This window comes from Cyanistes caeruleus, chromosome 1, assembly GCF_971803275.1.
Source record: "Cyanistes caeruleus chromosome 1, bCyaCae1.hap1.1, whole genome shotgun sequence".
NCBI lineage: Eukaryota > Metazoa > Chordata > Aves > Passeriformes > Paridae > Cyanistes > Cyanistes caeruleus.
In genome coordinates, this window is record NC_141701.1 from 131,530,233 (window position 1) to 131,556,642 (window position 26,410).

The 26,410-nt window shown below is 39.3% G+C and overlaps 2 protein-coding genes across 5 annotated transcripts in view; one reads left to right on the top strand and one right to left on the bottom strand.

Moving 5' to 3' along the window:
• On the bottom strand, nucleotides 1–19,122 carry CROT (carnitine O-octanoyltransferase). Of its 4 annotated transcripts, none has more exons than XM_086858774.1 (17): nucleotides 18,953–19,122; nucleotides 18,251–18,459; nucleotides 12,258–12,382; nucleotides 11,106–11,287; nucleotides 10,798–10,922; nucleotides 10,086–10,194; nucleotides 8,515–8,608; nucleotides 8,296–8,421; nucleotides 7,757–7,858; nucleotides 7,053–7,136; nucleotides 6,842–6,949; nucleotides 6,468–6,598; nucleotides 5,050–5,173; nucleotides 3,160–3,238; nucleotides 2,279–2,372; nucleotides 1,998–2,117; nucleotides 1–939 (listed from the first exon to the last, which is right to left on the bottom strand). In XM_086858774.1, the coding sequence occupies exons 2-17, from the start codon at nucleotides 18,363–18,365 to the stop codon at nucleotides 819–821; spliced, it is 1,839 nt and encodes a 612-aa protein (XP_086714900.1). In that variant the 5' UTR covers nucleotides 18,366–18,459; nucleotides 18,953–19,122; the 3' UTR covers nucleotides 1–818. The 4 variants fall into 4 exon arrangements, with proteins under 4 accessions (XP_086714900.1, XP_086714892.1, XP_086714885.1 ...); XM_086858766.1 differs by having other exon boundaries at nucleotides 19,011–19,118; XM_086858759.1 differs by having other exon boundaries at nucleotides 18,990–19,091.
• Nucleotides 19,060–26,410, top strand: part of OLAH (oleoyl-ACP hydrolase) — a 13,512-nt gene continuing 6,161 nt past the window's right edge. Inside the window, exon 1 of the mRNA XM_023920271.2 lies at nucleotides 19,060–19,304. The gene's annotated coding sequence lies outside the window, so the exon portion shown is untranslated. The remainder of the gene's footprint in view (nucleotides 19,305–26,410) is intronic.

Here is a 26,410-nt window from a genome sequence, read left to right on the forward strand (position 1 = left end):
TTGATTTTTAGAAAATTTTATTTCTATAACAGGGAAATACAAAGTTGCTCAGAGGAATCAAGTATTAAAAACCTGAGAACCATATCAAACTGTATTCAGTGCTTACTTTTATTGTGCATTATTAGTGTAAAGCAGCAAATATTCACAGTTCACTAGAGAATGAAAACTGAGAAATTTGAAATTCATTCTGCTTTCTTCTTTATTAATTTGTGATTCTTTTTCAAAATACTTCGAACTGTAGTGCTCTCATACTGCAAATGTTGTGGGAACATCCCCATTAATGGATACAACATTTATTTGGTATAATCCTGATAGCAAAAAATGAAAAGTTACTTATAAAATACCACATCACCTGATGGAGGCAGCCCTTCTGTTTCATTAACCACTCCGAATAGGAAGCATCATTGCATTAAGAGGATAGTGTGGTTACTTTTAAGTACACAGTTAAGTGCTCCACTGGCATAAACACTATCAGTAGACTACAAACTATACTACATGTGACTACTAAGGTCATAAATACAGGTCTCCCATCAATTTTCCACTCCAACATCTCATCCTTAAGTATGTTTGCATTGTTGTGGCATATTTTAATATTGCATAGTTCTACACAGATAAGGTACTACTACTTGCATTGCTCTTGCAAATGGCTACATTATTCTTAAATGGGTACTGTTACCACAGTAAATCTCATAAAAATAGATATATGTCACATAGATCATTAAATGTCTTGAATATAACAGTACTCTTGAGTAGCATTTTGTTTTTAAGCACTACATACAACCTGTGAGCTTGCAAAACCTCTTACATCATTATCAAGCTTACAGCTGAGCTGTAACTGTTAACTGCAGGATGTCATGAAAACACTGGAACAGAGTTCTGCACAGCACTTCTGCATCAGTCTCTGGACAGGATTTCCAAGAAGAACAGGAAGTAACAATCCTACCAATAGAAAAAACAGTGAAGTCACTGTGCTTAATTGTCAGGGTCTAGGACAAAGTCACATGAATTGTCCCGAAATGTGGAATTAATGGCATAAATTCTGAAGTAAAAATGCTCACATAAACATACTGTCTCAACACTAACAGGACTCAGATCCTTAACCTTCATTAAGCAATAATGTTGACAGATCTTGAAATCAGATACTTTGATTTAAATACCTTCTACTACATACACAGAGACAAAACTTTTCTGCTTATATTTAAAAATGCTGTAAATTGTATTTCTTCTTTTTCTGCAATTAGTTTAAGGTTTTAGGTAGTTCTTTTCTATTCATCTAATAAAAGGTATATCTTGATCTAGTTCTATTTATTTAAAGAGAGCCACAGATCAAAGTATTAATGGCTTGTCTTCTCAAACAGATTTGAATGGGCACACAACCCCTGCCTAGCTTGAGGAAAAAGTCATTTGAATTACACCTAAACTAGCAATTTATCTCTACAAATTCTAACCAAAGTAGTTTTAGATTTCATAAAAAAGCAGTAATTTGTGTCCATAAGACCAGCTAAGCTGAAGTTGGATCTTTTCAAATTGTATGATTTTTGGAGAAGTGAAGCCAAATGTTTTAGCCTCTCCGTGTCAAAAACGTCTGGTTTGAGTTAAGATGTATGTCACTGCCAAGAGTGATGGGCAGTGTGCTCACGTGTCCTCTTATCTGCTCTAGCTCAGCCAAAAAACACCTTTACGTGATACAAATGATCTCTAAAATGACAGCCTATTTTTAAGTCCTTCTGTTGCTCCCTTCTTTCACCTTCCCTACTCTTTATTTCTGCTTATTGTCAGTATCTTGGTGCTCGCTTGTCCTCCACTACTCATTCTTCCTCCCACACATGCTTTCCCAGAATGTCAATGCCTCTATCCTCATGTATCTCACTTCTCAATCTCTTCTGGCACATTCAGCCATATTTCTTCAGTATTTTCCTGTCCTCATTCTAGTTGCTAGCCACCTTTTCTTCTGTGACGAATGCAGAGCCATATCCAAAATGAAATTATATCCTTACCTGTCATCTCTAATTGAATAAAAAAAGCCATAGCCATGTTGTACCATAGGAAGTGCAGATCCACTAAACCTAGTGTAGCCAGTCAGACTAGTTGAAAGGACAAAATTCCCACCTCCTCCACTGTGAAACAACACAAAACAAAAGCAGCACTTTTAAAAATAATTTAAAACAAAGTGAGTTTTATGGAACAGTTATTTTGTTGTATAGATCAAGACATCAGCACAAAGGCCTTGGTATCAAGAGATACATACAACTTCCCATGGGACAAGAAGATGAATTACCTGGCTGTGAAGGCCTTATCCCCATACAGTTCTGGCACTGGCAGCCCTTGCCCCTGTGCTATGAGCAGGAGACCCAGAAGATGACGATCAAAGCCTGTCAAATAAATGCAAATACTGAATCATTAACAGCAGTGTTCCAAGTTTTTCTGCTTCTTCTGGTCTGGATAGCTAGGAGCTCTAATAGCAGTTGAAGGACAGATAACAACAGCAACATATTGTAGCATCCAAAAACATTTCCCACGTATTTGATCTAAGAGGTCTTTCACATGTTCAACTTGCAGCACTGAGCTCAAAAGCAAATGACTTAAGTAATTAGGGATGCAGCACAGTTCCTGCGGAAAACAAAACCCAAGGAAACTCCCACTTCAGTCAAGGAGGAAGATCTCCCCACACTGGAAGTGGCCCATGGGCAATGTCAACACAGCAAAAAAGCTTTCAGGGCCACAAGTGCTCTGAATTGTGTTAACACACGAAGAAGGCTGGAGAGAGTATGAAGTTCATCAGGTTCATTTCCCAACTACCCTTTTTTATTCACAGAATAGTGTACAGCACTAACACAGCTGGGTTAGAATCTCACCCAAATCTCACCTGTGTCCTAAAGACCACCTTTTTCACTTTTCAGCCAAGCACATATTCAACTGGAAGGTATTCCAAAGTAATGTTTAACTGGGCAGAAAAAACCCTGAATAATATTCCAAGTGAACATATTTCTGGGGTACAAGGATGGGACTAGTTCTTTCCCCCAGAATTAAAGTATAAAATGTTAAGAGGTAGTTTTTATTCAGGTTGAAAATAAGGAGACAGAGAAAATGTACTAGCATACAATGATATTCCCTTTTCAAACACATGAAAAAGACCCAAAAATGTTGACCCAAGAGTACCTTTTCCATTTTCACATTCCTTCCTCATTTTGTTGTGCTTTGCAAATGCCTTATGCATTAGTTGTAGCCGTTGATAATTCTGTAAAGTAGGACAGAGACAGGATTAAAAAAAAAAAAAAAAGAAGAAAGAGAAAGAGAGAAAAAGAAAAATCAATACAAATGAGTAACACATCACAGATCAGCAGGTTTTTTGCTTTCATAGTTTCTAACAATTTTAGATGGAAGAAAATGGAGGAACTTGAAAGCTACATAATAACCTCTCTCAAACCCTTTCTCCCAAACCCAAATTCCCTTTTCAGGAAAATGTGCTTGTTTGTTCCCTGTATCTCTGTTCTCTTACTCAGATTGCTTTTGAACTGAACAATATTCTGAAATGCATGCTCTTTCCCAAATAATCTGAAACAATGGAAAGGAAACATCACTCAGGAACTAGTGATCAAACCCTAAAGCCTCCTACAGGACCATTTATTCAGGACACTAGCTCCTACGAGGTGCATTCCCAAATCCTCTCTGCTGACTGCCAATTCTGCCCAACATTGTGGTTCTTTCAAGCTTCTATTAAAACTTGTATATTAAAGTCAGAGAGAATGCAAATAACATGGTTTTTGTAAAAGAGACCTTGAGAAACTGTCCTAGATGATCAACATCTTGACTTCTAAGACTTATCCTTTTATTCATCACACAAGAGGCTGCAGCAGACAATGTGAAACAAGGACAGCAGCCACTCGCTTTTGATAAAAATCAAGCTACCAAGAAGACAAGGGACAAAACAAAATTTAAGACAAAAGGATTATTTCAAAGCATCTGACTTTAAGGTATTAAAAACTACATAAAGGCAGACTTCTAAGCACATTAATTTCAATACCACTGAACAGATCTTTTTAAGCTCCAGGAGTTAGTATTAAAAAAATCAAAACAAAACAACCATAGGGAGCTATCTGGAGATGCTATGTAACATTACAAAGAGAAAAAGGCTACAGTTAGTGATGAAAGTTATGCACTGCTAGTAGTAGCAGTAATCACTGAAACCTGATAATTGGTTAGAAGGTAACTGAGGAGCAGGGAAATAATAGAAATTGGTATTTGGAATAGAAAAGCAGATTTGGAAGATAGCCAGAAAGCTGAGTTTTAAAACTGCAGTGTATGCCAAAAGAAACCAATGAAGACCAGGAAAATGTGCTTTTAAAGGTCAGAATTATTAATTGTGCATGCTTTCTGACAGCTGTCTTCCTCAATGTTTTTCAGATGCATTAATAATACAGAAACTTTGATTTTTTTAAAGATGTATTTCCCTTTGTCTCAAAAACCTTTGCCTTGCCTAATTTCTCAGGCTCTGAGAAATGTACAGCAAGGGCAACAGAAAGGGCTTTAGTAGAGCTTTTGCTTGGCAAGCAAGGCATGATCTGCTTTGCCAGCCAAGCACCAGAGGGTAGTTGCTGGGGAAAGAAAAGATCTCTGGTTCAGCAAACTCTAGAATACGCTCCTGTTACCACTAAGACAAACATCTTTCAATCTTGCTCTCAGATGCAACTATTAGATACACATTTCCTGAGTTCACTTGAAAATTAAAACAACAGAACAGCAGAATACTTTGGTTCCAACCTAGTAACTTTTTGAGTTGTGAAATAAATCAGTGTGAATGTAATTCGAGACAGTTACATTATTGAACCCAAAAGGTAAATAACACAGAAAACCCAGCCAGCCCACAAATGACAGCACATCTCAGTCACAATGACCAGAATCAGAGTTCAAGCCACCCAACATTTGAAATTTGTCTCCCTGGAAAGGTGCCAACTCCCATCAATGAGACAACAGAAAAACAAGTTTGAAGTGGTTCAGATGAGAGGCCTTGTAAATACATAGTAATTAATGTAGGATTTCAGTATTTACACTGTCAGAAGGATCCAGCATGGACTTGCACCACTCCACTGCTTCCACAGTACATGGCCTTATGGTCTCTGTGCGGCCATGATAGAAACGTCTGGTCATGGCAGTTTCGTAACAGCAGCCCGGACTAAGAACAAAAATTAGGGAAGAGTGTCTCATTAACTTAACAAAACTATTTTCTATCTCAAGGACTAAAGGAGTCCTGCAAAAGATCTTGCACATCCAGCTCAGTTACAAGTACCAGAAACCCATTAATTTTTTTAAACTTATATTTCTGAAAAAGAACCACAAAGCAATTCTATGTGCTTTTATGGGAGAGGTGACTGAAAAAAGTGCTAGTACTATAATCACACCTTGAAAAGATTGCATTGCCATGGATAGTTTCTAAGGACTACAGATCTACCAGCCTCTAGCAAAAATAGCTCAAATTACACAAGCTTTAGTTTCATGGTATACTTCCACCTACACCATCCAAGCCCTCATAAATTAAGAGACACATTTGAAATAAAGCAGTGTGTTCCAAAGCATTTAGAGGGAAAAGGTCAAAACCTTCTCTGCTGCATACTGACAGCCATCCAGTTTTTACATGGACCAACTCCAGCTCTATGACAGTCTACCACTTAATAGACAACCTCCATGAAACACACTTGCATGTTTACAACAGACCAAGGCTATTTTAGTCAGATAATTAGCGTCCTGATGTTCAGCAAACCAAGGTCTAACAACCTTTGTTATAATGAGCTACATCTCACCAGTGACTAAACATCACACTCCTATGATGAAACCCTCCTCTTTCTGAAGCAAGAAATACTCTGCTGGTTAGTAATGACTTACACAAACCATACTGAATACTAGGTAGCAAACAGAAATTTGGGAGCACCAATACAAGAGTAATACCTTTTAATCAATAATACAGAATTAAATGGCAAAAACAGAGAGGCAGGTACTTGAATGGTCACTGTCTCCACCCCTATTACTCTGCCCAAACCTTCACATCCAATATTGCTCAAGAAAAAGACACACTGAAGTTTGTGAGGCCTTTTACAGACTTAGAAGACTAAACATTTTACTGATGACTGTCACATGCTACAGACAAAACTCTCTTTTACATTTAGGCAACTATTTGACATTAGAGAATCCTGACCCACTGTGCATTTTGTGTTCACCCAAGTGTTTCCTCTGTATGGCCCAAGTTCAAGTTTTCATGGTCTGTGTTCTACCATCCATTCCATAATATGTATATGTATTATCCCTATGGGCACAAGAACACAATTCTTCTGAAGCAAGTATGGCTCTATGTCAAAAAGCCCTTAGTTCTTCATTCTTACATCTCCATGGCAAATTACATACTAAGGTTGCAAAGCCACCACACACCTCTACTCAAGAAACTAGTTTTTATTCCTAATCTAGTATTTTCTTACCGTCCATGGCATTTGTAATAAGCAAGCTGAAGAGCAAGCTGCACAAATGTATCAGGATGAAGTTTCCTCTTTCTAATCAATGCTTTGCCAAAGGATGTGAAGGCGTAAGACACCAGCTGCAAGTCAGACACCTGTCATCCCAAAGGAGGAAAAACAACAGAAGTCAAGAAATATCACAACTTGGTCCACTGCAAATAAAACACACTCAACATAAACCACAACATAACAAATTTAACCATGGTGTTAAATTCATCACTTAATCAGTAACATTCATTCCTGTTTTCCAGCAGGAAAAAAGACCAACTAAAAATATGTAAATAGAATGAAAAAAAATAGTATCAGTAAAAACTAAGAGAACCAGGAGTAAATTTCACCTTCTTGTAATACATTTCTTTAGTACATCCAATTTCATTTATTATTTTTGGATCCACTGTGAATACAAGTTCCTCTGGCAATGGAATATCCCTCACATTATCTGATCCCTGGAAAGATGAAGACAGAAAGAAAGACACAAAACCAGAAAATGTTATCCATAAGAAAAGACATGTTAACTGATGAGTGTGAATTTTTATAAAGGATAGATACCTTCCATTTTCCCTCATTTTCAATAATCTTCTTTTCAGCAAAAGATAACATGGTAATTAAAGCCATGGCATCAAAAGGAGAATGCTAGAATCAAATAAAAGAAGATATTACATTACTTTGCATAACAGCAAGAAGATCAAACTCTTCCACTTTTTTCCTTGTGCTACTCTTTTTCCTGTGGACCAACAGCTTTACTGTGCAGTGTTGGACTTGTTTTATAGTTCTGCAATAAACATAGAAATATTCTAAGTCCACTCACAATTTTAACTGCTCCACAGTTAAATGTACTACTGCCATGAAAAGGCAGGTTTAAAGAAAAATATAAGCCCTTCTGGCCATGCAATAATGAGTTTAAAATAAAGTAAGTTTAAAAAACACAGCTGTTTAAATGGATACATCAAGCAGGGAGTTAATTTTAAGCCTTCTTGTGCATTGTATTTTTTCCCTTTGGAATTCCTCATTAAATACTTTCAGAAATAAAATTATGACTTCAGATGCCATTGCTAATTCAAGTATGGTATACTAGAGAACACCATGAGAGAGCAAAGAACATGAGAAAGCAGATTGCTTTTGGGAACTTAGCAGAGCAGGTGCCAGGTAAACAAGGCTATATTAAAGAGTAACACATTAAGCACTTAAAATAATACTCTGAAGGGGGAAATTCAGTAAATAAATACTCAGAAGATGGACAAAAATCAGCTTACATCACAGAATGCACTACAGGTTCCATTGGAAAAGAATATGCTGTTGTAGGATTTATCTCCCCAGCGCACAGTCGGATCACCTGTTAGCCCCAGCCTTGTAAGCTAAAACAGAAGAAACACACTGTGAAGTCTAAAAAACACCAAGAACACTGATAATCTTTGTAAGCTAAGTCTAGTCTACTTTAAGATGGCAAGACCTCCCTAACACATGATATCTTCATCCAGTTCAAAATGAAACATGATTATAGGGCTAACTTATTAATTAGAAGTGTGATCAAAAGTTAATGTCTATGTCTTTGAAGATCCCAAAGGATAGAGAGCTAAAAATTTATGAAGGTAGATTTCAACCATTCCCACTTACAATGTCCTAATGATTAGAACTATTTAAGTTTCCCTACAGGAAGTCCTTTTTTTGCATATTTATCTGCTTCATTTTTACAGTTCTGAAAGAGCAAGAGGAGCTGCTACTTCTGTATACATGCAGGAGAAATTTTTATGTAAAGATGACCACATATGAATTATCAAAAATTCTTAGTTACCTCTGTGTAGTCCTCAGGAGTTGCATGGGGACTAGAATCATCAAGGCCAACCACAAACAAACTTCTCTGAATTTTTTCCAGAAGAGTTAAGTTCTTTGGATCAAGATGAATCAAATATTCCCGTAACTAGAAGGCATAAAAAGACAAACCTAAGTGAAATAGTATTTTTCCAGTGATCACAATGCTTTTCCCAGGAATCAGCTGCTGAAGTATTCCTACCTCTGCCCATTTTGTCCTTTCATTGCTTGTTAGGGCTGCCAGCCCTGGTCCATCTGGTTCACTATAGCATCTCTTCTGTATATACGTAAGTTGCCTTTAAAAAGATTTCAAAAACTGGAGTTAACAACAGATGGAGACAAACTAAATGTCACCTTGCGCCTCTCTCTCTCTTTTTTACAAAGCTGGAATTTTGGGTTGACATTCACAAGCAAATGTTAATTTTCAGGAAGCATGAATCAGCTCCCCTAGATTTAAAGACAATTGAAGACCTGCTCAGCTTTCAGTCACTCAGAACCTACAAGCCTAGTACAAACACACATAAACAATCGTAGTGCTGAAGCATTATTACATGCTTAATTTAAAATTAGATTTAAGACTTTAACAGGTTGAAGACTCTCAACAGGTTGAGACTTTTCAGAGCAGCAGACACCTGCTATACTGCAGCTTTTACAGTAACTAATCACATACAGGGCAAACTTTCCCCTCAAGATAAATCTTAAAGCAGAACACTAGCTACAGTACATCCTGAATGTAGAGTCTGAACTATACAAGAGCAATTTTCTTCCTACCTTTTCCTTTAGAAGAAAAATTAACAGAGGGGTAAGCTTTAGTTTGCAAATTCAGTTTTTCATATGCTGTTCACAATGTTAAAGAAATTCCATGAATTACAGGCATTTAATCTGGCTTGTTCTTTGTTCTGGCACTCTTGCCTATTAAATTCCACTACTGATCAATAGTTACATAGTATCAAATATATAAGACACCCATTATGAGGTTACAAAAATTAAGCCAAACAAAAAAAAGCCCCACCAAACCAAACTCAACTTGCCCTTCCTACAGACAATAGGTTTAGGGGGTTTTGTCTGTATTCCAAGTGCTCATTTTTTTGTTACTGGCTTTACTTAACAGGTACAACTACAAAAATTAGAAATGGCTACGTTAAAATATTAGGTATTAAAGTACCAGATTATTTTTAAAAAGTGATTTCTAGCCTCTCTAGTTAGGTTTGTATTTCCTGAGGAATTTGGCCATCCACTTTTTGCCAATTTTAGTTACAAGCCTTCTGTTGTGCACTATAAGCAGCACTTTGACAACTGCATTAAGTTATTCCCTGTCAAAATTAACAACCCTTCTTTAGTAAAGAGATGCATATAGATCCCCAATCTACAGACTTACGTTGAAACTACATCTGTATGTAACAGAACAGTTCAACACATGAGAGTGCCTCAACTTTGATAATGATTAAGTAGCACTGCGGATTGTACATGGAAGGAATTATGACAGTTGTAATCCTAATTCCATGTAAAGAAACCATAAAAAAGGTATTTCCTACTGAAGTATCTTCTTTCAGCCCTTCTGTATGATGCTCTACACATGTGTTACAGTAGTACATGGGAAAAGCTGCCATCCACTGAACAAGGATTTATTCAAATCTGAACCTTTCAGCTAAAGGAGAAGCTGTAGTCTCTCTCACACCTAATTCTTTGGGGTTAAAGGAATGGAAAAAAAAAAAGCCTCTTTGGTATGTAGCTTAAATAAGACAACTGATTTAAAATAAACATTTTGAAAACCTGAAAATCTCTGGAGGAGTCAGCATGTTGCCTTCATGCACAGCATCAAATGCAAATATCCGACCTCGACACAGGACTATCAAGTGAGATGGACATTCACCTTCAGCCTCTGAAACGAAAAAACAGTAAAATAAATTAAAAAAAACCAACCAGTAAATAAATAAAAGTAAGTAAATAAATGAAAATCCAGCCTTGGGGATAAAGTAACAGATACAGAACAAACCCAGCAAGTCCTACAGACTCTTTTTTGCTCAATTCTACAAACTTGAAGACAGTTCAAAGGCCAACATAACTTTCATAAGACACACACAACTTTCACTGTTATAAACTACTTCAAGTCATTTTCATCTAGGAGCAAATTGCATCTCTTGTAGGCAGGAACTCCCTCTGCTGAAATGAGTGTTCCTTGCTGAATCCACACAGAACACACAGAATTTGTCTTTCATCAATTCTTAATGCTGGTATGCTTATTATAGGCATCAGTCTGGTAACACACAATTTGAAGCAGAGCACTCTTCTACTCTTATTTGATAAGGACTAAACATTGGACCAAAGAGGGCATTTGTAGATGAGATACCTTCTTTGCTTCATTACATAAACACTCTACAATCAGTAGCTGATTTAGTGCTCAAGAAAGCAAGAATTTTATGGTTAAACTGACCAGTCCTTTAGCATATTAATAAAAATAATTTTCAAATTTTCATTTGTTTACCAGTTTTAAAATAACTGCTGAGAGAGTCTCTGGTAAGTCCAGGAATTTTGCAAGTGCAGAAGAGCATTCGAAATTGGTTCATGTCCAGAACAGTATTCCCAGATCTCTCTATGGCAACCTTCTCTCTGTAGTAACAAACACAGCAACATTAAGCAAGAGACATTACAATGATGGAATTAAATCAAGGTAAGACAAACCTGTCTATTACAGCAAAGAATGCATGCCAATGGACATAAACACGCATATGCAATTAAGGGACACACAGACCATCAATATGTAGGATCAGTTATTTTTTCTTAAAGTCTTACGTTCGTAATAGATCCCAGTATTTCAGGGTGTGCCATATATTTACACAGGCTCTGTCTATCTGAGTGCCCTCTTTTGGTGGCCAGCAGTGTTCAATATAGGGACCAGGGCCTCCCATGTTACAGTGTATTTGTGTTGAGATGCGAAGATCAAGATAAGCCACATTCAGCCACCAGTCCTCCAGCTGAAATGAAAAATGTTTAACATCAGAACTTATGTCATTCACTAATCCGTTAATAATTATGTGACTGTTTAACTGCTTTTTACTTTTTTAATATTCTGAATCGTAGGTCCTATATAACTCAAGGCAGAACAGTGGCTCAAAACTAACTGTTAAAGATATTGACACATGTAGCTCCTCTGCTTTCAAGCTTGAAATAAAATTCAACACAGCTTAAGAATTTTAAACTCTAAATTATGGTATTTCTTCCCTGACAGTCATCGTCTTAAACTCTTGCAGATCACAACTCAGTCAGTTGTGGCTGCTGTGAATCCCACAGACTACCCCAAGAAGAACAGAAGGAAACTAGACTTGTGTTGAGAAGGGATCTGAGAGAGACAGTTCATAATGTACATTTTCTGCCACCATCTGAAAATCCCCACTTTGGAGTGTCTTGTTAGGATTTAGAAAGCCCTCATGAATTCCACTTGGTAACGCTCTTCCTTGTATCTCTTTCTCTGTTGAAAGATAACTTTTAAATGCTACCGCATAGATTCCTTATGGGAAGAAAAAGAAAGAAACCAAACTCTGAATTCCAGGGTTGGTTTTGTTGGGTTTTGTTTGTTTGTTTGTGGTTTTGGTTGGTTGGTTTTTTGGGGTTTTTGTTTGTTTTTGAATTTTTTCCAGCATGGAGAGAGAAGGCACAGATGTCATAGAAGAAGAGAGTGACAGATAAAGCATTCAAAAGTTGGCAAATAACTATAAATTTCAGTTAGTGAGCTCTCTTAGCCACTCAGTTTTTAAAAGAACCAAATGACATCTATGTAAGTGAAAGACTTTATAAGCACAGGTCAAGTGGCAGATGTAAGGAAGATTTGAAGATTTAAAATAGTGAAATGATCCTTTGAATTACATCCTGAATAACCAACTTTCTACAAGTTGAAATAAGACTTCTTATACTGAATTATGATTTCTTACATATCTAAATACGCACCCAATTCCTTCTCATTTTAGCTCTTTCCAGTAATTTCTGATGCAACTCTTTTCCAATGCCATTTTCAAATTTTTTAACTATATCCTCGGTTCTTTGATATTCTTCTTGATTTAGAAATGGCTTCACTGTAAAAAGAAAATGGTTTTATTTTAAAGACAACTGTATACTAAGATTTATTCCAAGATTCAGATATCCACAAGCAAGGGAGTGAATGAAAATTCATTTTTCTAAAGCAAGTATTTGAAGGGAAAACACCTCTTAAATGCCTCTCAAATATCTGTATATAAATCAGTATGTACTAATAAAAGATAAACATATACTTTTAAATAAATACAGATGATAGCAGACTAAAGTAATTGCTGAAAAGCTGAAATACCTAACAGATAACTAAATCAAGTATATTTACCTCTGCAAAGACTATGCAGTTCTTCCAAGTAATTAAATTTGCAGGAACTTTGTAAATTAGCACATTGAGCATACATGTCTGCCACCCTACTGCACCAACTACAAGCTAGTTGCCTGTATTTTCAAGTCCATTAATGGTCTACAAGCAACTTGCCCACCAATTCTCATTCACTGTCCCTGTGTTATATCCACCTTTGATTGACAGCAAATGCAGTTACTGGTAGACAGTTTTTCTGTTTTTAAATCCTTTTGGATTTCTCTCAGATCATGTGCATTATAGGCCAAAGTCCTCCATAAACATCTGCAAAACTAATTGTTATTTTAACCTAAACACTCCTTAAAGACTTTTTTACCATGAAATCTATGGTAAACAGCCACTGCTGAAGTCTTTCCATACAGGCACATTTCATTTCTTTCTTATACTCACCTGGCATATAATGTATTTTCTGTTATATTTATACTTAGATTGTGAAGTCAGTGGGAAACAGAATGGAGGGTTGTGTGTGAGGTGTGTTTCTGGTGATTCAGTGCCTATACAATGAGGTCCAAGTAATTTTTGAGGCTGCTGGACACTACCATTAGTTTATTTCTTGTTTGCCTTGCTACTGGTAACCCTATAATGGACTTATACCTGTTAAGAAACAAAGCAAGATACACAATTACAAAAATTCAAACAAGTATCTGCATCATCTCTTATCTTTTGCAAGCAGCAACCAAGTTTCAGCAGGGCAAGGTCTCAAACACTTACTTAACCTAAGTATTAAATCTTAACTCCATCTTGCTGCAATCATGCCTGCTTGCCTGCAACCACTATTTTTCTCTTCTTCATAAATCTAGAGATTAACTTGTCCAACACTTCATCTCAGTAGGGTCAGTTGCAGCAAGTTGCTTAGGACTGTGTTGGGTTTTAAGTATCTCCAAGGTTAAGACTCTACAACCATCTTGGAAGCAGCCTGTTCACTGCATGACCACTGTTGCAATAAGAAGAGTTTTCTTATATTTAAAAGCAATTTCTTGTATTTCAGTTTGTGCCCATCACCTCTTATTCCGTCATTGGATACTACTATGATGTCTGGCTCCATCTTATTTACTCCTCCACAACAATTAATCACCCATATTGCAAAGATCCGAGCAATTCTAGCTTTGTCTGTTTCTCTTCACATGTCAGATAATCCAAGCCTTTAATCGCTGTCATGGCCCCTCTCTGGGCTCACTTAAGTATGTCCATCTCTCACTTGTACAGGGAGCCCAGAAACAGACACAGAACAGCAGGTGTGTCCTCCCCAGCACTCAACTAAGGGAAAGGATCATCTCTCTGTACCTGCTGGCAATGTTCCTTCTATAAGGAGCTCTGAAGACTACTGACATGCCTTGCTGCAAGGCCACATGCTGCTTCATGCTTAACTTCATGTCTACCAGACCCCAGAGGCTATTCTGCATCCAGGCACTAGGCCCTATCTTGTGCTTCTGTGGCAAGTTATCCTCTCCTGTTTGAATGACTTGGCATTTCCCTATGTTTGTTGAGCTTCATGAGGTTCCTGTGAGCCTGTTCCTCCAGCCTATCAAGCTCCCTCTGATGGCATAATAACATCTGGTGTATCAGCTACTCTTTCCAGCTTTGGAAGCTCCTAAACTCAGAGTACACTCTGTCCCATCATGCATGTCCCATCACCACTAATGACCATATTAAAAATTACTGGACCCTGGTCTACGCCATCAGAGACTGGCCTACAGCTGGCATATGTGTTGCTGATCACAAATCTTTGAGTCCAGCGGATGATAAAATTTCCAGCTCATCTGACTGTCCTCTACCTAGTCCACACTTTGTTAGTTCATCTATGAAGATTTTTAAAAAAAGCTTTTGATCTGCCAGAAGCCTTGCTAAAGTCAATATACTCAATATCCACTCTTTGTCCTTCATCCAGCGAGACAGTCAGTGAGACAGTCACCTCATCATAAAAAGCTACCCTGTTGGTCAAGCAAAATTTCCTCTTCAGAAACCCATGCTGCCCATTCCCAATCACCTTCTTGTCCTTCATATGCTCAGAAATGGTTTTCATTATTATTTGCCAGGGATTCCCAGGAATTAAAGCAAGATTGATCAGCCTGTAGTCACCCAAAACTTCTTTCTTGTCCTTCCTGAAGACAACAGTAACATCTGCTTTCTTCCTTTCCTCAAGAACCTTCACCAGTAATCATGATCTTTCAAAGATTATCAGAAGTTGCCTCCCAAAGACAAAGACTAGCTCCCTCAGCACTTGTGGGCACATCTCAACACAACCCACATAGTTTTTCATGTCAATCTCTTCAGTGCTCTTCTATCAGGGGTAAGTCATCCTCACCCCTCTTCAAAATAATTCCATTTTAATCCTAATTACGTAAAGCATTTCAGTATTTTGCACTACCTGACCTAAGGTGAAAGATAAGGATCCATTTTCAGATACATCCTGGTTTCCTTATGGTACTCCACAACAATAATGCAAGTCCTGGTGATAGCTTTTCTATTCCACAGGAGAGACATGGAGAGTGAGGGCCAAACATTACCTAAAAATGTGGTTTTAAACACATCCTGATAATCCTAGGTAGCAAGACAGAACATCTACCTTCAAGTATTACCATACAATGCTTATGTTTAAATTGCCAATGGGACCTCCAAAAACTATAACACCATCACAACTGGAAAGGTACCAGCATTCCCCTTACACTCCCACCAGAGATGATCAGCTGTGGATATTATCTAGACCTCATCTAGGTGCAGCTTGAATTGCACACCATCAGTTGTGAACACAAATGAAAAAAAGAAGAGCAACAGAGCCATTCACCTTTACCCTGCAGACTACAGTTTTCACCCTGAAGTTGAAAGCCTTCCCTGACTGAGGGTAGTGCAACACTCAGATTTCCTAGAAAATGTCCTTATTATCATACTCTATTGAAAGAGAGGATGATTACCTTCTTTTATTCAGGTTACAAAGTCATTACAGAGCAATATTCACATAGAAAATGAAAACCAAGCAAAATTATTTGGTTCTGGTCTCAATTCATAGAATCATTTAGGCTGGAAAAGAGCTGTCATTAGTTTAGCCAAACCACTAAAGGAGTCACTAAGATTGCAAGGGGACTGGAATGCACAATGACATGAGGCTGAGAACTGTGTTTGTCGAGCTTACAAAGAGAATGCAAAGGAAGACTGCTGCCCTCTTCAACTGAATGAGAAGTTCTGGTGAAGAAAAACCATAGTTCCTCTCAGAGATGTAAAGAAATAAGGTAAGAGAAAAATGGAATAAAGGCGGAATACAGAAAATTTCTGACACTGAAAATGTGAAGTTTTTTAGAGTTTTTGGTTATTGCTGTTTTTTTTGATTTGTTGGTTGTTTTTCTTCTCCCTCCCACAATCATGAGGGTGACCAAACACCAGAACAGATTACAATGAAACAGTCTCCACCCTTTTAAGTAAACAAAACCTGACTAAGGAAGGCCTGAGCAACATGCTGTAGTTGGACCAGCTTTGGGCAGAAATTTGGTCCAGATGAACTCTTCACAATCTACATGATTCTATGACTACAGGGCCTCTTTCCATTTAAAAACTATTTAATCAGATGTAGAAGCAGCACTGTTAAGGAGCAGAACTTGGCCCATGTCCCACCAGACTTCAGTGAAACTTCTCTTGCATTTCTTCAGCCTACAGATCTTGTCTTTAGAAGATCAGCTCTGCCCATGGACAAGAAGTATCCCATGAAAGATACCTTCAGCTGCATAGTTAAGAATCCCTCTGGGAAGCTGGAAGTTTGAGTTTTCATACTTTCGTGTTGAATCTATGTTCCTGAATCTCAACCTCTGGGCTGGAAGGCTAAATAACATGGTTCTGGCCACCTTCTCTGCTTAAGGCTTACTTTCAGAACAGGGTCAGTCCTTAAAGAAGAGGTAGCAACAGTAAAATCTTAAATAAGGTATATTCTGACACATACTTTGTCCAGCTTTTCTAGTTGGCTGGCCCTAAACAGACAAGTACTTTACCAGCAGGCACCCTGACTAATGTCTTCCTCCAACCAATGAAAGGTCTCCCAGGACTAATTTAAAGCCTCTATGAAGAATCATTTGGAGGTTCTGAATTGTTCTTCTGAAGCACCTCTTTTCCTTCACTCACATTTACAGATTTAAATGACAAGCTTAAGCAATTAAACTCACAAATTTAAGTCTAGAACTGTACCCTGCACACTTTGATGTTAATGTATTTGTACAAGGGAAGATTGTGGCAAACGATGGGATAACTTTTCTCCACCACCAGTGAGACTAAAGAAGAGCAACAGTGATCAAAATTATAGAACGAATTTGTACATGGAACAGCAATCAGCAACTAACTTCAGCATGAAAAAAACAAAGGGACATGTGATAAGGTATTTATGAAAACAGAATCAGAAAACAAGAGCAAACAAACTCACTGTCAGATTTTCTCACTCCATAAGAGAGTTATTTATTAACCTGGAGAGACGGATGGGTTTACAAAACTAAACAGCAATTTTGTTATTGCAGGCTCTACTCTTGCAGCACAACTTTAATTAATTTGCATTGCAGCCAAAAAGACAGTGCATTATTTTAGATACACATACACACACAACATTTTTGCTCAAAACCCACCACTTCAACATTCTGCATCAAAAAACAATGATGTAAGGAATGCCAAAACAGGCCATTTCCAGTACTCAGAATAAATGGGAACTCTGAGTAAACTTCAGGAATTCTATTTAGGGAAAGGGAAAATTTGGTGTAGTATGCTTCTGCTAAGGAGAGAACTCAAAGTTTTACTTTCTTAGCATTTGTGTAATACCTGTAAGATGGCAAAATATAAAGTAGATGATCGAGGGAAAAAAAATGCATGTCTCAGAGTTCTGAAAAGTATTGAAGAAATGATCTCAAGATATTCCATAATGTATTTTTGCCATTCCCAATATATAATAAAGAACTAAGCAGTCATTTCTTCATTATAAACAAAACTGCACATTGATGTTGTTTTCAAAACTTTTCTGTTACATTCTTTAGATTAGTCAACATGTCAAGGCAGAAAATATCCAAGCTAAATTATGTGAAAATACTCACCACTGCTTTTTCCTACTACTGTATAGTTAAGAAGTATTCTTTCTCAGCAATATTAAGTATGAAAAGTTTTAAATAACTGGGGTTGTTTAAAAGATTCTGGGCAAACAAAGTTATAAACAAGCAGTTATGCAAACCAGAATTTGTAAGTGAAGTAACTTTTACCAGAACAGCTTTTCATTTTTTCGAGAAGGAAAAAAAAAGGTTAAAAAAAACAACTACTCTCAAACCAAAAAAGTTAAAAGGTTAACCTTCCCACATGCCAAATTCCCTTGAAAAAAGGTATTAGGGATAAAATGGAAACTTTTACTCAAGTTGCACTGGGCACTTAATTTCCAGTTTAACTCCTGAAAAAGACCTTTGGCACTCTAAGCTTGTCTATATCCCACGCCCCAATTACAGTACAAGCTGTCTCTACAATCACTTAGCAAACATCTTCAGATTAGCCTGGTTACAACAGCACATGACACGCTGCCATTACAACATTAAGTCATTACCTGCATCAAGATATTTACTCAAAGATTCATGAAGAGGAGGTACTGGCAGGGAAGGCAGAGAATCTTGGTACTGAAATGTTCGTTCCTCTGAGGATTCAAGCACTTGCTTTTCCATGTTGCAGCTCTGCAGCACAACCAAGCAGACTATTCACGAAGCCCACGTTCGATGACGAATCTCCCCACACTGTTCTCTCCCCCGCTCCGGCCTCCTGCCATTTACACGGTAAAAGACAGATATCAGGAAACGTTCCCCGACAAAGCACGGACAGAGGGTTTCTTTTTGGCTCGCAGCCACGAGAGGCACACACACAACAGGGGGAAACGACGACCAGGCGGCTTTCCCCAGCATGCCGCGATTAACCAGCTCGAGGACTGTCGCTTTCTCTCCCATGAATCAGCCAGTCAGCCCTGGGACACAGCCAGAGACTAGAGGACATCTGGGGAAAAGGGAATCACCCCCCAGCCCGATTGGCGGCCCTTCCGAGTCCCCCTGCAGACCCTCCCCAAGGTCCTCGCCCGACCCCCGGCCGTATCCCGACCCCAGCGCCCCCCGGGCCGGCTGTGAAGCCCGCGACACCACAGCAGTCTTTACAGCAGCTCAGGGCCCGCATCGAGAAAAGCCCGGGAGAGCCCCTGGCGGCTGGGGCCTGGGCGTAAGGAGACAGCCGAACCGAGCCCACCCCTCGCCCCACCACCGCGCACCCCAAGGAATGAGGACAGCAGGTTCCATCACTCACACCAGTCCCGGGTCCCTGCCCACCTCCCCGGCCGCCGCCCTCGCTCCTGTCCCAACTCCCAGCGGGTCCGGAAGCCGCGCGGGGCGGGGCGGCCGCGGGGGCGTGAGGGGAGCGGCCTCGCCGGCCCCTGCGCTCTGGGCGCGCCGGTGGAAGAGTTTAAAGGACAGCTGGAAGTGGGGCGGAGCTGTTGACTCCCTCGAAGGCAGACGGGCCCCGCAGAGACCTGGACCAATCGGAGGGGCTAGCCATCGCCAACTGTGTGAAGTTTAGTAAGGGCAAGTGCCGGATTCTGCGCCTGGGAGAGGGCAGCTCTGGACGTACGTACAGACTGGGGAATGAGAGACTGGAGACCTAGTTTCTGTTGACCTGGTCATTAGAAAGTTGAATATAAATCAGCAGTGCCCTGGCAGGCAGGAGGGCCAGCCGTGTCCTGGGGGACACAAAGCACAGCATCACAGCTGGGCAAGGGAGGGGATTGTCCTCCTCTGCTCTGCTCTGGGGCAGCCTCACCTCCAGTGCTGGGGCAGTTTTGGTGTCCACAACATCCAAAAGACTTTAGGCTATTAGAGAGCTTCCAAAGGAGAGCTATGAAAATAGTGAAGGGCCTGGAGGAGAAGCCACATGAGGAGCAGTTGAGGTCACTTGGTCTGTTGAGACTGAGGGGAGACCTCATTGTAGTTACAACTTCATAGTGAGGAAAAGGGGAGGGGCAGGCACTGATCTCTTCTCTGTGGTGACCAGTGACAGGAAATAAGGGAATGGCCTGAGGCTGTGTCAGGAGAGGTTTAAGCTGGGTATTAGGAAATCTTTTTTCCACCATAGAATGGTTGGGCACTAGAACAGGTTCCCCAGAAAATTGGTCACAGAACCAAGCCTACTAGAATTCAAGAAGCATGGAATTTGGAAGATGCTCTCAGGCATATGATGTGATTCTTGGGATGCCCTGCATAGGGTCAGGAGCTGGACTTCAGTGATCCTTAGAACTCAGGATCTATGACATGGGGAGAAAGCAGAGCTGAGGCTACATTAGAGGGCAGGGGCTCTTCACAGCTGCTGTCCCTCAGTGGCTGTGCTCTTAACTTCGGTGGTGTCCTTAGCAGTACTGAGACCAGATGCAAGCCATGGCTGGCCCAGGGGACTCCTCACCCAGGGTAAGTGGCCCAACTGCTTTGTGGGTGGGCAATAGCTCAGGAATCTGTAAGGGTGGAGCAGGTCTGGGCTGGTGGGTTTCTGTGCCACCTGTTAAAATGTTATGTGGGAGAAATGCTTGTGGGGTGTGACTGGCAGCTCCACAGCAGTAGAGTAAGCAGTAACCAGAGTGATGTGATCGGGTGGCGTTTGGAGTAGTCTTTACATGCTGGAGAAAACATTTCACCACATGGTGAAGCACCACTTGTACTGGGAAGGACATGTGAGGCCCACCCAGCCCTACTTGCCATGAATGAGGTCTCTGCTTTCAGAGACACCTGCCAGAGTGTCTTCCCTTCACTTTATATACTGAGCTCTTCCTAAATAGAATAGAGTTCTGCTATTTGGCATATTGAAGAGGTATCTGACAGCTGCATGTGTACCTGGGTAGTGTATGTTGGAGACCTATGGTTTGGCCCAGAATAATAATTTTAAAAAAGTTAAAAAAAATAAATTCTATGACATACTCTGCCATACTAAGTTTCACCATGTTCCATGACTTCTCTTTGCCTCTGCAGCAGTGGTGCCTTCTATTTGCTTCTTTGTTACTCTCTGCTGCCAAGATGGCTCCCTGTTACCTACTGCCACTCACTCACTCGCTCACCAGTGGGATCAGCGAGAGGATCACATCAGTAAAAGTTAGACATCTTGTGGGTAGGGAGAGCAAAAGCTACACAGAAAAGCAAATCAAAACAAGGAATTCATTTTCTATTTCCCATGGGCAGGTGTTCAGCCATCCCCAGGAAAGTAGAGCTCTGTCATGTGTAGCAACTACTTGGGAAGACAAATACCATGCCTTAAAACGTTCCCCCATTCCGCCTTCTTCACTTTATATACTGAGCTCTTCCTAAAGCCTGTGGTGCTGCATGGGGTTGTTTTGACCCAAGGGCAAGACTCAGCACTTGGTCATGTTGAATCTCATGCCACTGGCCTTGGGACCATCGATCCAAGTCCAGACCCTTGTGCAGAGCCTTCCTAACCTCCAGCACATCAACCCTACCACACCACTTGGTGTTGTCTGTGAATTTACTGAGGGTGCACACAGTCCCCTCATCCAAATTATCAATAAAGATACTAAACAGGAAGTTGCAATCTCCCAACTCATGTTTTCCCTTGACATGGTAATTATCTCTCCACATTGGTGTCTTTCCTCTGGATTGTTGGGCTACTTGCCTGGCATCTCTGTGGCTATCTTATCTCTCTTACCTTTCACAGCTCAACTGTGTAGACTCCTTTAGAGCTCTTTTTCTCAATGGAATAATTTCCTCAAACATCTGAGCAGAGGTTATGTGGTTGCACCATAGCAGAACTAGGCTGGCAGCAGAAGCAGTAGGAAAGGAGGCGAGGTTATACTGCTCCTTGTATTTGTTTTTGGAGCATTCACATGATCTGTATATTGGGCAGTTCCAACACCCTGGAAGGTCCAAGTAGTAAAGTCCATGTTGAGAATGCATGTTGTGTGACTTTAATATTTATTTCAATAATTTTGGATTAGGGATGCTTTGAGCTTATCAGATGCAAGTGTCCCACAGGTAGGTTTTCTGTAATAATGTCCTAGATTTTATTTCAAGACTAAGTAAAGGGATGGGCAAACAGATTTCTGGAGGACATGATTTCAGTTGGTAATGACACTTAAATTTTTTTTTTCATCATCAGCTGTTAGATGTTAGCAGTGACATTAACTGATTTCAAATATAGTCTGCTAAAAATGTGGCCATGAGAGATATGTTACTGGGAAAAATATGACTAATAAGATGGGTATGCTCCATACTTTTTTCCATTAATTTATAGCATCTAGGTATAATGACAAAGGATTGCCTTCAGTCTTTATTTTTCAAGAGGCAAAGACCAGTATTTTCCTGAACTCAGGAACTACTGAGATATGGCTTCCCACATTTTTTTTTCCTGTGGTTTATGCATTTTGCTGTCTCGTAAATGGAACACCACTGCTTTTTTCTGAGTAAGAAAACTTCTAGGGATATAAATCATAAACCTCAAAAACCTGTAATAAATATTACTATGCATGTAACAGATGTGTTTTCTCTCTAACTGGACACCTCTTTCCATAAACCTGTAATTTTTCAGAAAGCCTAAGTGCCTACCCTGGAAAACATATTTTTTCACTTTTTTTTCTAAGGATTATTTGAACAATGCGTGTAACCAAATGTGTGTGATACAGTAATGTGCAAGGTACTGATACAGAAATAAAAAAATTCAACTGTGTCACAATGTTCAGGACACTGAGATGTTGGTGTCTGTCACCAATCTGCACTTGCACAAACTGCATTTCTCTTGTGAAGATACAATCAGTAGAGGATTATATTGCCTAACTATCCTACAGCCTGACAGCTCTGTTACTACAGGATTGCAGATACCAAGTGGTCAATGCCCTGACCTGTTAAAATTCCCATGTTCCCAGCCAGGTGTCTCAGATACATGCCTGGTTGTAAGCAATCCAGCAGCTTTGGTAACAGACTCAATACCTACTGTGAAATGGATCATTTGATTCCCAGGCTCACTATTCTGCTTCTGTGCTTATTGCTGGGAGGTGAATGGACTACCTTAAATCTAAATTGTGTGAGTAGACTTGGATCTACTTGCCACCTGGGGATAGGATTGCTTTTTCCCTGGCTTCCAGGATCTGCAGACAGCGTGTTAACTCATGTATGCACAAATGAGACAGGTCTACTATGTAGGGTCTGCAAGTGCCTGGATACCTGAGAGGCCTCTTAGGTCCTGGACTGCCCTACATACCACACTCCTGCAGTTCACAAAGACTTGTTCCACAGATTTTTAGACTGTGTGCTATAGAATGTTTTCCTTGGGGAAATATCTTGCAGCCCTGTGCTGCAAGCACTTGGCGTTTCTTTACCTTTGGCTTTCTGTTCCCTGCAGGATGGGGCTGTTGGTCCATTTGTGCTTGGTCAGTGTGAAAGCAGTCTTGTTGTCACTTGTGTTTTCAGTTGTGCTTTTCAATTAATACTTGCCCACCTACTATAAGTGATGACATGAAAAGAAATAAAGCTCATGTAAAAAGTTCATCATGCTCTGAAAGTCTGTCTCAAAAACATGTTTTAAAAATAATCTGAAATTTCTTTGGTATACCACATCTGGCTCCATTTTTAATTCTGCTGTATTTGAAGGATGTTGAAATACTGAAGTGAGTGTGGCACGGTTCACTGTGATTGTGACTCGAGTGGGTGGTGTACAGGAGATAATGAGATAATTGGTTTTGTCTTAAGAGGGGAGTGCCAAATGAAGATGTCTTCACCTACCTAATAGAAAGATGTGCAGAGGATGGACAGAGCCAGACTCTTCTTGGATGTACTCAGCAAAAAGACAGAAGACTTGTGGATACAAGAGACAACAAGCATATAGATAGAAAGAAAAGTATCATCACTATGAGCCATGATTGAACACTGGAACTTGGTTATCAAGGGAGATTGTAGAGTCTCCATCCATGGAGACCCTCAACACCTAACGAGAGAAGGTTTGAACTGTATGATCTCTAGAAGATACCTCCAGCCTGAGTTATTCTGTGATTTAAATGATGGCTCTTTTCATCTTTTATACAGCTCTCTATTAAACTAGAATTTTATTTTCAGCTTATTCTAAATGTGAAGAGATAAAAGCCAGGAAATACTTTCTTAAAATTTAGTGGTTTTATTTTTTTTTTATGACTGAGCCATTTCTTTGCCGATATTCAAGAAAGAAACATTCTTTTTGATCATGAACACTCAAAAGTAGATTTTTCTGCCATTAATGCATCAGATCTAACTTAAAATTTACAAGGAATAAAATAAAAGCTTAGTTTTCTTGCAAAGCTTACAATCTAGGAAAATCTTGATTATGCGAAAGAATTCTTGTGTCTCCTCTCTTTGTTGTAATAGGATCTAAGTTAGATTTCAGGTGTAAGGCAAATAAGTAAATCAAATATAAAGATATTTTGGAAATAATAATTTTTTAAATTGCTGCCCTGTCTTGTAAAAAATTAGAAAAAAGAAAGATACTTCCCTAACCAGATATGCTTAGATTTCAAATAAATTGAGATTCAACTGAGTGTACTCCAAAGAAGATTATTTATTCATGTAATAGTTCTTTCTTGTTTGTGGCCTTTCGTTTTTGTGAATGAAAATTAGATTGGCTAAATGTATCTTTCAAACCAGTAAGACAGACTCTGCAGGTTCTTTCAGGGAAGTTGTTTCAGGGAAAGTTGTAAAATAATCCTTAAAGGCAAATTACTCCATTAGGTTAGAACAAATGTGTCATTTACATCCAAACCTTGGGGCTGTATATGTAATATCAGCATGCACCTGTCCAGCTGAATGAAGTGTGTGGAAGCTTCCAAAAAAGGTCACAAAAGCTCCCTTCGTTTTCAACAGGAGGATGGTGAGATTGATGTGAAAACTAAACTACAGCATTAGTTTTCAGCTTGATAAATGATGTGCTCTTACTACATAGCTATGTAGTTGCTAGTGCTGAGTAAAAGGTAGAGCATTATGTCCCAAGAAGCTGGGAAGGGACAGATTGTCTCATCAGCAGCATGAGCAGACCCAGCAGTGTCTGGTGATGAGTGCATCTGTTACAGCTTTGACTTACGTTACTCTCTGAGCCTCACCGTTTCTCTGTATCCCATTTTTGCTTTTCTCACAGCAGTTTCCTTTGCAGCAAAGACAATAGTGATTGTGACTATGGTTTTACTCCTGTTCTCTTCATCGAGTACTTCTGTAGGTCATTCTGCAACTAAGAAATCTGGCCCCATTACTGATATTTTTCAGAAATCTGTTATTTGTTTTCATACCTTATTAGCATATTTCAATTTGTGTGAGGAAAACAGCACTTAGAATGGTTTTCCTCGAGTTCTCGCTACTGATTTTTCTCTTCTGATTGGGTGCCAGTAGGTTTGGATATAGTAATTGACCTCAAAGTGATGGGATAACATCACCCACAAGGTGCAGGATAGCCAGTAGTGAATACAGAACTTTCCAATTGAAGGAGACAGAGTTGGTTGTGAGCAGTTGTGGGGATTTTACTATCATCACACAAAAATGTTTGTGCTTAAAGGAATGAGAATAGTCCTGTGGAGTCTTGCACCTACTGTATGTCTCTGGGTAATTAATTTGGTGGACAAGTCTACTGAATACTTTTTGTACCACTGGGTTATGAGGCCAAACCTCAATGTTTATAAACCTCATGCCTTTTTTAGTCATTATTTCTTCAAGTTATTTCTTGTAGGGTGGAAGTGGAGTGTCTATGTGATCTTCTCACTGGATGTGAATTGCTGTGGTTAAAATGTAGTGCCAGCCTTCTATGTGCTATGTGTACCTTTCATACAAAGGCTGAGAAAGGAACAGATTCCCATTATCTGCGGCATTTCTGCCTCTTTGCCTAAGCAGGGTCTCTCTGTACCCTACTAGCTCTCCTATGTTTGTGTGTTTTATTCTTGTCAGTCCTGATGCTATGTCTCTCACTATTACTCATGGGAAAGCAAAACTCTCTGTTCCCTAACCTGCTACTTTCCCTGACTGCCTTTTGGTTTTGATGGGTGACTCACCATTTGCTGCCCAGGAGACAAGAGAAGCATTGTTGGGAGATGGAGGGACCCCCTGAATAAACTGCTGTTTCTCCAGAATAGCAGTTCTGCAAAGTACTAGTTCTCCAAATTGTTATGTTTGGCATCAAGAACTGCTGACAGATACACATTTGGGTCTGTTTTCTTTTATCTTGTTGGTGTAATTTTGAAATAGGTCTGAATTGCTGCCTATCCTGATTTGTTGCATTTCTCAAACTTTTTGGCTAGGCAAAAAAGGTTGCACGTAGGCATACAGGTGTATTTTATGGTGAATCAGCCCTTACATATACTGAGCTATATTCAAGGCAAGAATATAGCCCTTCATGATTTGCAGCATTTTGGAAATGGAGTTTTGCTGCTTGCTATCCCCTAATAAGTATTTTTTCAGTCTTTTTAATAAGAACACGAGAATTTATTCTGAAGGTTGCAGAAAACATTTTATAAAAATTCAGTATAATTATATTTCAAATTAATTTATCTTCACAAAGCACATTCTGTTCCCAGGTTATTTTGACACAACACATATTTATTTTTGACACAACAGATATTTATTCTGGTTATTCCATCATCTCAACAGAATGTAGCAAATTAAAAATCCAGAGATGGACAGTGATGATGGATATGAAGGATACCTAACACAGCCAGGCCATATAATGAGGGCTG